This window comes from Magnolia sinica, chromosome 6 (genome assembly GCF_029962835.1).
Source record: "Magnolia sinica isolate HGM2019 chromosome 6, MsV1, whole genome shotgun sequence".
NCBI lineage: Eukaryota > Viridiplantae > Streptophyta > Magnoliopsida > Magnoliales > Magnoliaceae > Magnolia > Magnolia sinica.
Genome location: NC_080578.1, coordinates 40584687 through 40603317, shown reverse-complemented (window position 1 = coordinate 40603317; position 18631 = coordinate 40584687). Strand labels below are relative to the sequence as shown.

Genomic DNA, 18631 nt, shown 5'->3' with positions numbered 1-18631 from the left:
AGTTCACTGCAAATAAGTTCTCAATTCATTTCAAGCTCAACAAATTAAATATTCAAATCAGTACCTTTAAATAAGTTCCCTTGTAAGTTTAGGTCTCCCAATTCTTATATCTGCCAGAATCCACTTGTTAATTTGGAGTTTGCATGGCTTAACAAGGTAGATTAAAATATTCACTATGCCAAAATCGTGAATTTGCGACGGACCAAATCCATCGTAAAACCAAATAAATGACGGATTTTGTCTGTCGCTTGGTCCGTCTTTGTTTACTAAGTCGTTTTTCTTTTTCGATGGATAAAATCCGTTGTTTAATCTGCAACGAATTAGGGCTATCGTAGATTACCGACGGATAACATCCGTTGCTGAAATTCGGAAAAAACCACCCAATTAGTCGTCACTAAAAATATTGGCGACGTATAAGATCCGTCGCTAATATGAGAGCGACGGACCTCAAATCCGTCGTTGATTTTCTACGTTCAGAAATTAGTGATGGATTTGGTCCGTCGCTAAAATATCTGTAAATGTAAAAAAAATATCGTCAGATTTTTTATTTAATATTATTTTTATTTTATTTATTACACCTGATAGTCATTCAAAAAATAATTCACACGATTGTTTAATAAGAATCCTATTCACAAAATTGCTAACAACTCGATTCAATAAAGAGGAAATAGCTTGTGGGGCCAACCCAAACAGCAGTTCCCATAGTTTCAAGTTGGACGTGAAACATGGAATTACAAAGAGAGTTTGGTTGTCGCTATGTCTCACCTCCACTATGGTCAACACACAAATGGTTGACGGAACATAGTACATGCCTCGATCCCATCATACCAAGAATCAATCGCCCATGGTGGAGACCTACTTGTTGCCCAGTCGGACTTTAGCAACTCCATCGGTTTGTATGGTGCTCGTAGCCATTTGAATTACTGCATGAAACATTCTTGTCTGAGAAATCATCCATGTTAAAAATCAGATTAACTCAAGTAACACTAGCCTGCCTCAAAAACAGTTGAAATTCCATTACTGGAACAGAACCCAAAAAAGTACAAAATAGCAAGCCAAAAAGTTGTGCATACTACTAAAATACTAGGTGGTAGTTTCATAATGGAAACATATTCACAGAGTGATGGTAGTGGTGGCAGTTGTGGTAGTGGTAGTAGTAGCTCAGCAACAGCAGCAACCATAATAACAATAGAATGAGGTCAACAAGTGAAATAGATGTTCATGTTACACTGCATAGAACACATGATAACCTACCTATATAAACAATTGAAGGTAACAAAAATTGTACTTTTATTTGAAAGTGGATGCCCCAACAGGAAGGATCATAAACTCCTATAAAATATAAAATAAAAATAAAAATAAAAAAGAAACACAGTCGAAAAGATTGTCATTTTCACAACAACACTTCTCATAACATATTATTTGTTTCAACCATTCTTGCATTGCCAGCTAATTGCCTACTTGTGATCCTCCATTGATGGCCTTAAATGCAAGCACGGGCAGAACTAAAGTTTTATTCCCCACAAGGTTGGCAATGCGCCGCATGACAGAGAGTGTGACTTGACAAACGCGACTTGACAGACATACTTTTTGTATGTTCTGAACCTCCCCAATGCTCATGGAGCCAATAGGCCTGCCAATAGTGAAGACATGCTTCCTTCAATCTGCAAATAGTGAAGACATACTTTTTGTATTTTCTGATCATACAAAAAGAGACTTCCTGAGCTGTACCAGGGCATGATCTGAACCTCCCCAGTGCTCATGGAGCCAATAGGCCTGCCATAAACTTCGGAGGACCGTCATACTTGTAGCTCCTACCTGCATTCAAATCATAATTCGACTCAATAAAATTGATGGCTATGCTTTTTTCTTCTGAATGTTTTAAAAACTGGAAATAAGTATTAAAGCATAGTAGACAATTGGCGAGTTTTGTGGTTAAAATAACCTTAGAAAACCATATTTCTAGTGTTTTGGATGTCAAGCCATTAGATCACCCCAACTTTCTACCTAAACAATCCAATTCAGCAGGAATATGCTGATACACCCACCTGATGTGATTTCCATTTTCAATGAGTTTTTAGTTAGTCAATTTTTATTTTTATTTTAATATGAAAAGTTAAAAATGAGAAATCCTAGTTGATTTACGCATAAAAACTTCTTTGAATATGTTTTTTTGAGAGGAATGATCATATATATAACCATAGAATACCCAAATGAAGCATGTCCTGTTGTGATTCCTACTTTGCATAGAATGTGTGAAGGACACCCAAGCTATCAAAGAGGTGGGTCCCATCCTGAAGATCAGTTGGCCCACACCACCAGAATGAATAGTTGGTGATCTGATCTTAATCTAAAGGTATGAACCCAGCCTGAATTTTGTGCCAGGAAACACAGAAAGAGCCCACCTTGTGTATGGCTTGGATGTCTTACACATTTGGCACGTTAGTGGAGTGATGGTGCAGATTGGTAAGCTTACCATGCTATGGTTGTAAATGACTATTCCTCTTTTTTTACACTTGCTACTTATTCACTCTCATTTGTGCCTTTTTTCTTGACAGAAGTTACATATAGATCCACAAATCCGTAGTGTGGAAGAAAGATAGCCCTCTAGCAAGTGAAATCCTCTTCCATTGTTTCATTAGACTGATGTTAGATTTCACATTTCCTCAGTACCAAACCATAACTTTAATTGTGAATTTTGTACCCTCGACCTCAATGTAAAATGCTCGATGTCATCACTTCTAGGGGAGGTGTTAACTACAGTCTGCAGCTCTTCTAATTTATTAGATAACTTTGGTTTGCAATAATGATTATTAGCCTTCTCCCACATATTTGGTGTTGGCTTCACCCACCAATGCACATATTTTGGCTTCTAATAATAAACTAAAAAAAAATCAAAAATTTCCCACTTCCCATCAAGTCTCACGACACTGCTTTACATTTTAAGTATCGACTTTTTCCAACTTTTTAGCATTTCCTACTGCACTACTTTACATTTTTCACCATTTCAACAAATTCACCAAATTGCAATTTTTCTGGAATGTCTGGTGAACAGACCTCTGCTTCAGGCCATTTCAGGGCAATTGACTAATCCAGCCACCTCATGAGTTCGATTGACAGTCTGATTTGTGAAATCTTTTCTAACAAATACCAGCCTATAATTAGAACACAGACTGTACCCTGAATGAAACAAATATTTCCAACTTTCTTAGTTGTTGGGGTTTACTCATGACAAGAATATGATGCTCCTTTGCATATAACTCTAGAAGATCCTTAACCTATTTGGAAAGCAATGCATTAAGAGTGAACCTGAATTGTTATTGTGGTTGATGGTTTGCATATAAATGTATTCAAGCTTAGATCATCCCACTCTCAGCCCCCAATCTAGTTTAAACATTGAGAAATTAGAAGGAACGATCACATAAACCCACAATCGACAGAATGGTACTATCAACCTTGACACAAATGCCAGGTGTTAAGTGTGTACAACATCCAAGCCATAAAACAGGTGTGCCAAGAAGATCATCTGGCATAAAAATTAGATGAGTTCACTCACAATCAAGCGACAATATGTTGAATTGGATCATCAGCAGATACGAGTTAAATAGTCCACTGTTTTCCCTATGGTGCACTGACCTGATTTGAATGACATAATCTTCATGGTTGGGGCCCATTTTTTCAATGCTTTGATTTGACCCACATTTGACATGGTATGCATGTCCTATATGGACAGTAACTTACCAACCATTGAGGCATATGTTATCACTAGTAACATAACAATGCCCAAAAACTCAGACAAATAGTATCCAACATATGCTAGAAAATGTGAGACAGATACCATATGACTGGAACTCTCCCCACCAAGATAATCAATTACAATGATCAGGTTGAAAGTTAACTCAAGGAGCTCATACAGATGGCAGGAAGCAATAGCAAGACAACCAATTCCAGAATGATATATTATCTTTTTCTAAATTTCCTTCTTTTCTCAAATCCAAAAGCAGATGGAAAATTTAAAAAGTGTGTGTGTGTGTGTGTGTGTGTGTGTGTGTGTATTGTAGTTCAGGCCTAGCAATGTATGATGGTAATGTCTCCTAAGTTTTTGTTTTAATAGATGTTAGACCTATTAAGATGAGCTAATCCCTCTTAAACTAATCGTTTGATGAACTTTCAAAACAACTGATGAGTAAGTTATGCTAATCGAAAAATCTGCTCAAAAAAATCACACATGAAATCTTACAATGCAAATCAAATGTGAAGCAAAATCACGGCGTGTGCTGTGCTTCAACGGGCTCATGCAAAGAAATGCAATTTGTCAAGAGCGAGCAACATAATAACCAGAAGAACCAAGTCTAATGCAAGAACTGGAACAGAGAAACCTATATACGCACCAATGACAGGTTGAGGCAAGTTATAAAAATAAAAATAGAAAATTTAAAAACCACCATCTTTAACAAGTTGACTTTACCTGTGTTTTCACTGTCTCATCCGTGCTTAGAATAAGACAAACTGCTTCAGTTGCAGCATTTATAGCATTAATCTGTAAAAGATGGTTTCCATGGTCAATAGTTAATAGTGAAATTAAGTTACCAGTTATCAAATTGAATATGAGATTGACCGTACCTTTACATTCAATTCATGCCAAGCCAAACAGTGTTCGCAATCCCAATTGGGTAGATTGTTCCACAGCTTCAACATTTGTCCTTATTTGTTGTCCTGAAAATAATATCCATAGTTAAAAATCCAGTCACAAGACTCACAACCATGACTTGTGATGCTGTTTTTCGAAGATGAAGAGCGATTAAGGGTAATCAGCTGGGAAAATAATACAGAAAGAAGAGATTAACATGACAGTGGGTTCAGAAAGCATGCAATATATTAAGAAATTGTTTCATGAAGAGGCCATATGCTACCACAAAAAAGTCAAGGCAGATTGGTTTTGAAGAAATGGGGCTGTCCATGTAGTAGGGATCTGAAGAAAAGAATATAAAAGGAAAAGAAAAGTAGATTATCAAAAGCATAATACAGTTCAATAGAGATATTGACTGACATAATAGGTGCTGGTGACAATTTTGAAGCATGATAAAAAAAAAAATGCAATAAAACTAAATGAAGTAAATGAAGGATAAGAAATATGATGAGGAAAAAGAGTACCAGATACGTAATTCATAAAGTTTGATTTCTGTTCACGGTTATACTGCTCAATCTTAGATTCCTTTCTCATCTAAGCATGCCGAGCCTAAACCATTAGGAGAATAAATGAAAAAAGGAAAAAAGGAAAAAAGAAGAAGGTACTTCTTAATCATTCTTGTACAATTAGACTAGTGTCAAAAGCCATGCAAACCTCAACTCTGTATACTTATCATGAAGCTTGGAGTAAAGCAACTGCATCTCCATCTGCATCAAAAATTAGAAGACGACCTTTGTAAAAAAATTTAAATTAAATTAAATTTTAAAATAAAAATCAAGCAGGTGAATGCCATCACAAGAATGCATGTAACATGCAACTGCTATGATACCTAGACACTTGTACAGGTCTAGAGTAGTTGTACCCAAACTATACAGTATGGGTAGGAATACAGGATATGGCATGGGTATGGCTATAGCAACATGCTGCTATTTTTAAAATTGTGCAGTCTCCATATCCACATCCATGTCAAGGTATGATAATGCATCCATATGGGTATGTCATTCCGAAAGGAAAAAGAGAAAACAGGCTCCCATGAACAGTCGCAATCATACTTTTTAAACAAGACCCAGTCCTAGAGCCCGTCCTAGTTCTCAACCTAGGAACCACCCAACTGTGCCCATCTAGTTCCAGTCAAATCTTTGCCCCCATCTAGTTCCAGTCAAATCTTTGCCCCCATCTAGTTCCAAAATTAAATGCACACACATAACTGGACATCTTTTAGTCCTAGGATGGAAGGGGAAGACCAAAACAAGCTTTGGAGGAAGATGATTCAGCAGATGCAAGTGGTAACAGAACAGATAGGTGCTATGAATAGTATGACAGATCCTATGACAGGTTGAGTGGATGATCTAACAAAACATCTGATTGTTATGAAGGATGGTAAGAAAGGAAACTCCAATCCATGTATAATGGAGTATCTAAGAAACATCTCAATCTAGAGGGACAAAGTCAAAATGAGTAGTGTATCTTAGATGCGAATGAGATCCAGGCCATCCATCAGGTGAGCACCTCACTTAGATGCCCCAGGCCAAAACCAAGTAGATCCATTCATCAATTGGACAGTGCATGTATGAAATCAAATACCAGTTTAAAGGCATCCCACAATGGTATTGAAAAATGGTTACTTCATAGCTGTATCAGCAGCTATAGAAAGTAAATGGTCACCATCATTATGCAATAGGGGGGCGTATCAGTCCACTACGAAAGTAAATGGTCACCATCTTAGCTGTCCAAGTCCAGAGGTGTAAATAGGGCACAACAATAATTGGTGTTTTACAATGGTGGATGGGATAGTACCTGACATGTCAACAATCAACAAATAAGAAGGCTGAAAATAAGGATGATAATAGCAATGAGGAGTCATTTGATACTCTGGAAAAGTATGAATCCTGATATACAGAAACATGAAAATTGTGTGCATGGCATATATCAACTCAAATTAAACCAACTGCATTGTGGAATCCACTGTAACCAAGTCACTATCCCAAAATGAAATTGGCTTGAACCAACCTGCCCTCTTAACTCCTGGAGGCTTGTTGAAATAGGACAGTTGGATACTTCTTTAATTTCAAGTGTTTAATAAATGTCCACCATTCCCATCACAATATGGCAGGCATGATAAACTAGAAAAAAGAAAAAAAAAAACTAATATCAATCAGAATTAACACACATGAACCTTGAGCAGAGGATATGCATTTGTAAAAGTGGGGCTTGTGAAACTAATGAACAGTAATGTGGGTAAGGGATTCTCAAAGATTTTGCTATTTGGAAGGTCAATAAGAATCCAACATCTGGCCCTTTCCCCCCATGAATGTGGACTCTTTCTTTATTTTTTGCTAACCTCCTATTTTCAGGTCAAAGATCCAAGGGTTAGTATTGTTCTAGCAGAGGATATTGGGCGTACCCAACCCATGGTGGGAACCATCAGTCTGGACCACCAGCACATGGGTCCCACTTGTAAGTCTCTAGTTGTGGCGCTTTTGACAGCATGGATCTTGGGCAATTAGGAATTGGAATCCAGGATTATCAATCCAAATCATGTTTGGCAAACCCCAAAATCCTAGATTTCAAATCATGTTTGGCAAACCCCAAAATCCTAGATTTCAAATCATGTTTGGCAAACCCCAAAATAGCCCCTTTCAAGATCCATGAGAAAAGGTGGGGGTACAATCGGTATTGAGATTCAAATCTCTAAATCCCTAAATCCCTAAATCGGTATTGAGATTGAGAGAGATTGAGAGAGAGAGAGAGAGAGATACCTCACGGTCGTGAATGAGCTAGCCTTTAACCGAGCTTCAAATTCTTTAGCTTGCCATGTACTCATGAACTTCCTCACAGATATGATTTGAACTGCAAAAGTGTCATTCCTTGTGTGGATAAAATAGTATGTCTCCGATCACTATACCGTCAGCTAAAGTACTTTGACCTATATTTTCTTTTCTAATTTCAGTACAGTGCCATGCTCAGAACCTTTTTTGATGTTATTGATTTAGATGTATGGGAACCTTCCCATTTGCTACTAATTTCCATGTTCAAGAAGTACACTTTGCAGGTGTCTGTGGAAATTACAAAGGCCTGTTTTGCAATCAACTAGGTCAATTTTTATAGGAACTGTGATCTCAGGACATGTCCAAGATACACCTAGATTTCACTAGCCTTTTGACTAGTCAAAATTCAATTCCAATGGAACCAATAAGGGAATCTTCAACAAGCTGCCATTGCACTATGCTAGCCTGACTCCCGTGGGCATTGGATGGGCTTGCTTGCCACAAGCTAAGCGCTTGATGTGATAAACGTACATCAGATCCACCCTTTCCATCAGGCGAGTCACCAGATTTTCGCCATGAGTTCTTAAAAATCATTCCAATCCAAAACTTAGGCCACAACACAAGGAATGCAAAAATTAAGCCTTTAAAAAATCATGCTTATTTGAATCCAGATCTAAACTAGACCAGATTCTATATGAATCATGACTGAAATTAGACTAGATCAAATTAATGCTTAAATAAGGATTTCGATCTAGTACCTGGTTGTTGTTACTCATATCAGTACCCAAAATGTTAGCTTCTAGTACGAGTCATATAAAATGTCAAACACCCACATCAATTAGCCAATGCTTAACCTTCAAACCCAAGATTAAAAACTTATTTTCTTTAATCCTAAAATCCAAAATTCCTAAAATCTTCACATCCCCGATTCCTAAAAACCCCAATTTGTAAAATCAGAAAATCCCCAATTTTAAAAGTCCTCAAATCCCCAAAATCCTAAAATCCCTAAATCCCCAATTTGTAAAATCAGAAAAAACCCAATTTAGGGTCCACATTCAAATCTGTAAGCCTAAAATCTCCAAATCCTGAAATAAGGGTCCACATTCAAATCAGAATAACTAAATTTGGGGTCCACATTCAAATCTGCTTGACAGACCCCTAAGACCTGGCTCAGATTGGTATGATGTTTACATGGCAACCCCTTGAAATGTGCCTTGGACCTAATGAACAGTCTAGATCAATGGATTTGGGACTTCAAAATGTCAATAAAGAAAGAGAAATAAATAAATAAAACACAGAAGGTGAAATCCCCAATTCCAAAAATCCTTAGATCCCGAAAATCCTAAAATCCCCAAATTCTTAATTTGTAAAATCAGAAAAACCCCAATTCGGGTTCCACATTCAAATCTGTAAGCCCTAAAATCCCCAAAATCCCTAAATGAGGGTCCACATCAAATCAAGTTTTAGATCTACCTCATTTTTTGGGCTGACGTCTAAATGTGGCCCATAGAGCTTACGCCAAGGTACTCCTAGGCAGGAAATCGAAGTCCCAGAAAAAATCGAATCCACCCTAAAATCCAAAAAACCCTAAATCGACATTGAGATTGAGAGAGAGAGAGAGAGAGAGAGAGAGAGAGAGAGAGAGAGAGAGAGATACCTCAATGTTCCTGGAGATTTAAGCCTTCAACCACAGATTCAGAGAGAGCGAGAGGGCGTGTGTGGGTAGGGCGGTCGGCAACAGGATCTTGGGTGGGGATAGAGAGAGACAGTGGGAAGAGAGATCGAGCAAGGAAGAGAGAGGAGGGAGAGAGATCGACAGGAAGAGAAAGAGGAAGGAGAGATCTAGGAAGAGAGAGAGGAGAGAGGAGAGAGGTGAGCGTACGAGGGAGAGACGAAACCGAGACTGGTTAGGGTCGGCGCCCTAACCAGTCCGCTTAAGGGAAATTGAGAAGTCATGTGGCTGACGTCAGCAAGTTTTGTGGGTCCCATCATGAGGTATGTGTTATATCCAAACCGTCCATCCATTTGGCAAGCTTGTGTTAAGGCTTGAGACGAAAAATAAAATAGATCTAACCATCAAGTGGACCACACTGTAAAAATCAGTGGGGGATTGAACGTCTACCATTGAAACCCTTTTGGGGGTCACACAAAAGTTTTAGAACAATATGAAAATTGTTTTTCCTCTTCATCCAGATCTTTGTGACCTCATGAACAAATTGGATGGGAAAAAAAAAATGTTATAGTGGGCCCTACGAAAATTTTAACAGTGAAAATCATCATCCTGTTGGTATTTGTGGCGTGTGGTCCATTTAATAATATGATTCATTTTTTTGGGTAATTCTCTAAAATAACATCATAAATTCGGTTGAGCCCACCGTGATTGTATTTATCTTATCCACTTGTTCCATCCGTGTTTTCAAATCATTTTAGTGGTTAAGCCCAAAATTGAGGTATATCTAAAGCCCAAGTAGGCCATACCACGGGAAACCGTGGGAATAATGATTTTCACCATTGAAACCTTTCTATGGCCCATAGTAACGCTTATTTGTCATCCAACCTGTTCATAATATCACAAAGACATGGATGAAGTGAAAATACAAATATCAGATTGATCTAAAACTTCTGTGGGCCCCATGAAATTTTCAATGGTAAATGTTCAATTCACACTCTTTCTGGTGGTGTGGTCCATTTGAGCTTTGGATATGCTTCATTTTTGTCCCACAGTGATATAAGTGCTTTATCCACGCCGTTTATCATTTTTCTTAGTTCCTTATAAGGTATGAGCAAAAAAATGAGGTAGGTAAAAGGCTCCTGTGGACCACACCAAAGGAAGTTGTAGTGATAATGACATCCACCATTGAAACCTTTTTAAGCGCCAGCGTGATGTATTTTTTTACCATCCAACCTATTCATAAGGTCATGTAGATGTGGATGAAGTGAAAACACAGATATTAGCTTCATCTGAAAACTTGTCCAGCTCCTAAGAAGTTTTTAATGGTGGATGTTCAATCCCCACTTTGTAGTCCACTTAAGCCTTGGACCCGCCCCATTTTTTTGTTAATATCTTAAAACGATCCGAAACAAGCGTTGAACGGTATGGAGAAAGTCAATCCATGACTCGGGTGGGCCAAGAGCTTAAAAATAAAGCCAATCCATGACTTCCATGTGCCACACCACATAATATAGTGGAGAGGGGTATCCTTAAAACATTCATAATCATATATTGGGCCACCTAAATGTGATTCACAAATCCAGCCCATTCATTATGTGTGTCCCACTTCGATGAGGGGTTAGACCAAGTTTCAGCCGCATCCAAAACTCATCTGGGCCCACTAAGTGCTTTTATATATTTTTAGTATGTCTTCACATAATTTTAAATGGTATGGCCCACCTGAGTTTCGTATACGGATGATTTTTGAGATATCTCATAACCTAAAGGGGACACATCAAATGCACGGTGTTGATGATCGACACACATCATGATGGAGCCCATAAAACTCACTAACATCAATTCTTAGGTTTTCACGAGGTTAGTATGTTGGGTCACAATTTTGACCAAAACTTTTGGCCCATTTTATATGTTTGGTCCATTCACTATATTTTATTGATCAATACCCTCAATTTCACTAGTTACTCACCCTGATTAGGCTACATTTTTTTTTTCACAGAATTTCCATTTAAAAATAACATTTATTTCAAAATGTATATTTTTTACACTTAATTTTTCTTTGAAAACTTTTAACAAAATATCATTTTTATTATAAAATATATATATATATATATATATATATATATATATATATATATATATATATATATCAATTAATATAAGTTTGGTCAATTACTAATGGTTAATCATATCTAACTTAAAAATCCTAATATGATGTTACTAATGATAATTTTGTTTTCAACTTTTCAATTTTCTGTTTTAAATGATATATATATATATATATATATATATATATATATATATATATATATATATATATATATATATATTTCAAAATTTCAATGTTTTTATAAAAACTTTTTCCTTTAATTTCAAATTTTTAACATTTTCAATTATTTTTTAAAATCACAATTTTTTTCAACTTCTTTATTTTTCATTTCAAAATATTTGTTTTTGGTCTAAGTATCGATTCTTTAATATTGTTTAATTTTAAAATTTTCAATTCTAACTTCTCCATTCTTTTTTAAAAGCATTTTTTTTCAAACTTGTCAATTTTTATCGAACTTCTCAGTTTTATTTTATTTTTCAAAATACAAACTCTCATTTTCTTTTTCAAAATAATTTCATTTTTCAACATCTCAAAATTTTCACATTTTTTTAAAAATATTTTTAATTTTCTTTTTCAGGATATTATTTTTTTTCTCGAAATTAAATTCTTTTTCCCACATTTTAACTTTTTCTAAAAAATTTCAAAATGCCGATTTTTTTTTTTCTTTAAAAGCATCATTTTGTTTTCAAAATTTTCTCATACATTGTTAAAATTTTAAACTTCTCAATATTCTTTTTCATGTGATATTACAGATCATTTAAATATTACTTTTAATTAAAAAAATAAATTTCCACTCATTTGATATAAAAATTATATATATATATATATATATATATATATATATATATATATATATATATATATATATATATATATTTTTTTGCATTCAATCAATTTTTAAAAAATAATATTAGATACAAATCTTTACAATTAAACCACTGAAATTCTATTAAAAAACAATTCTTAGATTAGAAAAAACATAATTTTCCACCATATTCTTAAAAAAATGAAAACAAAATATGTTTAAGGCAAAAGCCCTTTTACAACGGACCATGATTCGTCACAAAAGAAACTAAAAAATGTTGTGAATTATTATTTTGGGCAGGAATTTGCAACTGATCGTATTTCGTCGCAAAATTAAAATTTGCGACGGATTTAGTCCGCCACCAGTTTATGTCGGACCAAAAACCATCGTAAATCATATTTTAGTGATCGATTTTAGTTTGTCACTAAAATTCCACGACGTTTGGACGACAGATTTTCGAGAAAGACGGGATGGACGACGGACCTTTTCCGTTAGCGACGGATCAAATCCGTCATTAAACCAAGAGATTTTTCCCTTGCAAAATCCATCGTAAATTCGCAATTTTGGCGTAGTGTATGCCACCCACCCTTTTTGCCGTGTCATTTTATGGACAGGGCACAAATATCAGCCTGATCCAGTGCTCGTGTGGGCGACAAAATAGAAAATATTGGTGACCGTTGAAACTTTCCATGCTCATTGTGATGTTTGTTAGAAGTGGACATTGCCCAAGACAGGACTTTTTGGGCCCACGACAAGTTGGCCGACAAGGTGGATGGATAAGATCACCCCATTGTGGGTCGTAAGTTATGGTACCAATAGTTTGGTAGAAGAGGAAGTGAACACATTGCAAACCATAATCCATGCAACATAACAACCATAACCCATGTAACATAACAACTACGACCCATGTAAACAACGAAGTAAATGATCCCAAAATGGGGTGATCTGATCCATATACCTTGTCAGCCAGCTCGTTGTGGGCCTAAAAAGTCCTAAAATGGACAATGTCCACTTCTAACAATTAAGGTGAGCTTGGAAAGGTTCGATAGTCACCATGGTTTTCCATTTTATGGCCTATACGAGCGTTGGATCAGGTTGATATTTGTGCCTTACACCAAAAATGACACTGCAAAAAGGATGGTCGGCATGGATTATACACATACATCAATGTGGGCCCATTTAGGTCGTGGTTTGCACAGGTCATAGTTGTCATGTGCATGGATCATGGTTGTCATGTTGCATGGATCGTGGTTTGGGATTGTGTTTGTCATGTTACACGATCCATTGTGCATGTGAACCACGACCCTTTAAATGGATCGTGGTTTGTCAGCCAACTTGTTGTGGGCCCAAAAAGTCCTGACTTGGGCAATGTCCACTTCTAACAAACAACACAGTGAGCCTGGAAAGTTTAAAAAATCACCAATATTTTCTATTTTGTGGCCTACACGAGCACGAGATCAGGCTGATATTTGTGCCCTACCCCTAAAATGACACTGCAAAAAGGATGGGCGGCATGGACTATAAACATACATCAATGTGGGCCCATTTGGGTCATAGCTGTCATGTGCATGGATCGTGGTTGTTATTTTGCATGGATCGTGGTTTGCAACGTGTTCACTTCCTCTTCTACTAAACCTTTAGTACCATGACTTATGGCCCATAATGGAGTAATCTGAGCCATCCACCTTGTCAGCCAGCTTGTCGTGGGCCAAAAAAGTACTGACTTAGGTAGTGTCCACTTCTAAGAAACATCACAGTGAGCCTGGAAACTTTAAACAATCACCAATATTTTCTATTTTGTGGCCCACACGAGTGCGGGATCATGCTGATATTTGTGCCCTACCCCTAAAATGACACTATAAAAAGGATGGGCGGCATGGATTATACACATACATTAATGTGGTCCCATTTGGGTCGTGGTTTGCATGGGTCGTAATTGTCAAGTGCATAAATCATAGTTGTTATGTTGCATGGATTGTGGTTTTCAACGTGTTCACTTCCTCTTTTACTAAACCTTTGGTACCATGGCTTATGGCCCACAATGGAATAATCTGAGCCTTCCACCTTGTCGACTAGCTTGTCGTGGGCCCAAAAAGTCTTGACTTGGGCAGTGTCCACTTCTAACAAACATCACAGTGAGCTTAGAAACTTTAAACAATCACCAATATTTTCTATTTTGTGGGCCGGACGAGCACGAGATTTAGCTGATATTTGTGCCCTACCCCTAAAATGACACTGCAAAAAGGATGGGCGGCATGGATTATACACATACATCAATGTGGGCCCATTTGGGTCGTGGTTTCCATGGGCCATAGTTGTCATGTGCATGGATCGTGGTTTGCAATGTGTTCACTTCCTCTTATACTAAACCTTTGGTACCATGGCTTATAGCCCACAATGGAGTAATTTAAGCCATCCACCTTGTCGGCCAACTTATCGTGGGCCCAAAAAGTCTTGACTTGGGCAATGTCCACTTCTCACAAATATCACAGTGAGCCTGGAAAGTTTAAACAATCACCAATATTTTCTATTTTGTGGCCCATACGAGCGCGGGATCAAGCTGATATTTGGGCCCTACCCCTAAAATGACACTACAAAAAGGATGTGCGGCATGGATTATAAACATACATCAATGTGGGCCCATTTGGGTCATGGTTTCCATGGGTCATAGCTGTCATGAGCATGGATCGTGGTTGTTATTTTGCATGGATCGTGGTTTGCAACATGTTCACTTCCTCTTCTACTAAACCTTTAGTACCATGGCTTATGGCCCATAATGGAGTAATCTGAGACATCCACCTTGTCGGCCAGCTTGTCATGGGCCAAAAAAGTACTGACTTGGGTAGTTTCCACTTCTAACAAACATCACAGTGAGCCTGAAAACTTTAAACAATCACCAATATTTTCTATTTTGTGGCCCACACGAGTGCGGTATCATGCTGATATTTGTGCCCTACCCTTAAAATGACACTGTAAAAAGGATGGGCGGCATGGATTATACACATACATCAATGTGGGCCCATTTGGGTCGTGGTTTGCATGGGTCGTAATTGTCAAGTGCATAGATCATGGTTGTTATGTTGCATGGATTGTGGTTTTCAACGTGTTCACTTCCTCTTCTACTAAACCTTTGGTACCATGGCTTATGGCCCACAATGGAATAATTTGAGCCTTCCACCTTGTCGGCTAGCATGTCGTGGGCCCAAAAAGTCTTGACTTGGGCAGTGTCCACTTCTAACAAACATCACAGTGAGCCTGAAAACTTTAAACAATCACCAATATTTTCTATTTTGTGGCCCACACGAGCGGTGGATTAGGCAGATATTTGTGCCCTACCCCTAAAATGACACTACAAAAAGGATGGGCAGCATGGATTATTCCCATACAACCACAACCCATATAATATGACAACCTTGACCCTTGCTACATGACAACCACAATCCATATAAAGGGTCGTGGTTCACGTGCACAATGGATCGTGGTTTTCATCCACAAAGGATTGTGGTTAATATTTCATCCTACCCTTAAAATGATACAACAAAAAGGATGGGCAGCATGGATTATTCACATACATCAATGTGCACCCATTTGGGTCGTGGTTTGCGTGGGTCGTAGTTGTCATGTTATATGGGTCGTGGTTGTCATGTTAAATGGATTGTGGTTTTCAACATGTTCACTTACTTTTCTACCAAACCAATTGTATCATAGCTTAAGGCCCACAATGGGATGATCTGATCCATCCACCATGTTGGCCAGCTCACCGTGGGCCCAAAAAATCCTTCTTTTTCTACCAAACCATTGGTACCATAGCTGAAGGCCCATCATTATTTTCTATTTTGTGGCCCACACGAGCACTGGATCAGACTTATATTTGGGCCCTACCCCTAAAATGACACGATAAAAAGGATGGGTGGCATAAATTATACACACACATCAATGTGATCCCATTTGGCTTGTGGTTTGCATGGGTCGTGGTGTCATGTTGAATGGACGTGGTTTTCAACGTGTTCACTTCCTTTTCTATCAAACCATTGGTACCATAGTTTAAGGACCACAATGGGGTAATCCGATTCATCCACCTTGTTGATCAGCTCGTCGTGGACCCAAAAAATCCTGACAGCTACAACCCATATAACATGATAACTACGACCCATATACCATGACAACCACGACCCATATAACATGGCAACTACGACCCATGACAACTACGATCCATATAACATGACAATCACGACCCATATAACTTCACAACCACGACCCATATAATATGACAACCTCGACCCTTGCTACATAACAACCATGATCCATATAAAGGGTCGTGGTTCACATGCACAATGGATCATGGTTTTTATCCACAAAAGGTCTTGGTTGATATTTGATCCTACCCCTAAAATGACCCAACAAAAAAGGATGGGCAACATAGATTATACACATACATTAATGTGGGCCCATATGGGTCGTTGTTTGCATGTGTCGTAGTTGTCATGTTATATGTGTCGTGGTTGTCATGTTGCATGGATCGTGGTATATCCACGTGTTCACTTCCTCTTCTACCAAACCATTGGTACCATAGCTTAAGGCCCACAATGGGGTGATCCGATCCATCCACCTTGTCAACTAGCTCATCGTGGGCCCAAAAAATCCTGACATGGGGTGATCCCATCCATCAACCTAGCCCTAAAATGACACATCAAAAAGGATGGGTGGCATGGATTATTCACATACATCAATGTAGGCTCCATTAGATGTTCCTAACCAAGGCCTATAAAATAAATACTTAGACCTGTATAGCATGACAACCACGAACCTTACCTCATGACAACCAGGACCCTTACCTCATGGCAACCACGACTCATACCCAGGTCGTGGTTGTAATGCGATAAGGGTTATGGTTGTAATGTGGTAAGGGTCGTAGTTGTCATGGGTCGTGGTTCTCATGGGTCGTAGTTGTCATGGGTCGTAGTTATCATGCTATATGGGTTGTGGTCCGCGTGTTATATGGGTCGTAGTTGTTACATGTTCACGTCCTTTACTACCAAATGAAAGGATAGCCATTGATACAATAGCCTAAGGCCGACAATGGGGTGATCCATTCCGTCCACCTTGTCGGCGTGCTCGACGTGGGCCTAAAAAAGTCTTGACCTGGGTAGTGTCCTCTTCTAACAAACATTACAGTGAGTGAGCCTGGAAAGTTTCAACAGTGGGTTCCATTGTCCCCATTGTTTTCTATTATGTGGCCGACATGAGCTCTGGATCAGGTTGATATTTAGACCCTAGCCGTTAAAATGACACGGCAAAAAGGATGGGCGGCATGGATTATACACATACATCAATGTGGGCCCGACGAGCTTGATCCTTTCCTGCACGCAAAAATGGGTTCCTTACACATCACTTTCTTGGCATTAAATACGATGTAACTTCTTCTTCCCTGGAAAACCGTCCAACTACTGAAACAAGGATAAGGGTATTTTGGTCCAAGTAATTTTCAAAAGCATGTTAGAAGGCCCTTAGAATATATGGAATGACATAGCTTTCTAGGTAATTTGCCCAAACTTCGAGGTGAGTATGGTCAATTTCCCTTAATGATATGAAACCCCATCCTGTATATGTACTCCGACACTTGAATGCCCGTCTTACCACATTTGACTCCTTTTCGCACTAAACAGCACCCATGTTTTCAACCGTTAATCAAACCAAATCCTCTAACGAAGACGAATAATGCATGTTTGCCATGCAACTCGCAAGCGCGACCATCCTGCCCTTGGCCTTGAAAGTAGTGTTGGAGCTGGACGTGCTAGAGATCATGGCCAAAGCTGAGCCAGGGGCACACCTCTCCCCTACTGATATAGCCGCTCATCTCCCCACACAAAATCCAGATGCACCCACCATGCTCGATTGTATCCTGCGACTCCTGGCTAGCCACTCCATCCTCACATGCACCCACACCGCACGTGGTGGGGATGGCCACCTCGAGAGACTCTACGGTTTGCCACACGTTTGTAAGTTCCTCATTCGGAATGAAGATGGTGTGTCCATCGCGCAGTTGCTGCTTATGAACCATGATAGGGTCTACATGGAGACATGGTAGGCTGTGCAATTTTCTTCTTGTTCTACTACAGAAATGCTCCTGCAATGAACTAGTCATGGTGTTGAAGTTATGAAATCCCTTGATATACATTGATATACCACACTCCGATAGCTTAAGCTTTTAGAGTGAGTAGTTGTTTGACATGATATCAGAGAGGAAGGTATTATGTTATATACCTTGCTAAAATATTATTCTCCCACGGGTGACATGGTGTAAGGGCAAGGTAGCTAAAGTGCTCAGCGAGCCTCACCATTATATATGTGTTTTATCCATGACATTGATCTACTTTTTCAGATCATTTGAGAGGATAAGCCAAAAAATAAGATACATCCAAATCTCAAGTGGACCACACCAGTGTAAAGTTTATTTGCCATCCAATCTGTTGATTAGATTACAGAGATCTGGATGAAGGGAAAATGCAAATATCAGCTGATCCAAAGCTTTTATGGCCTTTTAGAAGTTTAGTTTTTAAGTTCCCTATTGTGTGGTTTGTATGATATT

The 18631-nt window shown here is 38.3% G+C and overlaps 1 protein-coding gene across 6 annotated transcripts; it reads right to left on the bottom strand.

Annotated features, from left to right (window-relative positions):
- Positions 1-578: 578 nt before the first annotated feature.
- LOC131248692 (protein root UVB sensitive 5-like) lies at positions 579-7489 on the bottom strand. 6 transcript variants are annotated; one of them, XM_058249080.1, is made up of 6 exons: positions 5155-5366; positions 4624-4716; positions 4469-4540; positions 3180-3278; positions 1686-1818; positions 579-923 (listed from the first exon to the last, which is right to left on the bottom strand). In XM_058249080.1, exons 2-5 carry the CDS (start codon positions 4696-4698, stop codon positions 1702-1704), a joined length of 363 nt encoding a protein of 120 aa, XP_058105063.1. In that variant the 5' UTR covers positions 4699-4716; positions 5155-5366; the 3' UTR covers positions 579-923; positions 1686-1701. The 6 variants fall into 6 exon arrangements, 5 of the variants coding, with proteins under 5 accessions (XP_058105063.1, XP_058105064.1, XP_058105065.1 ...); XR_009172345.1 differs by lacking the exons at positions 579-923; positions 3180-3278 and adding an exon at positions 4241-4379 and having other exon boundaries at positions 1575-1818; positions 5155-5372; XM_058249081.1 differs by lacking the exons at positions 579-923; positions 5155-5366 and adding an exon at positions 7450-7489 and having other exon boundaries at positions 1575-1818.
- Between the last annotated feature and the right edge of the window lie 11142 nt (positions 7490-18631).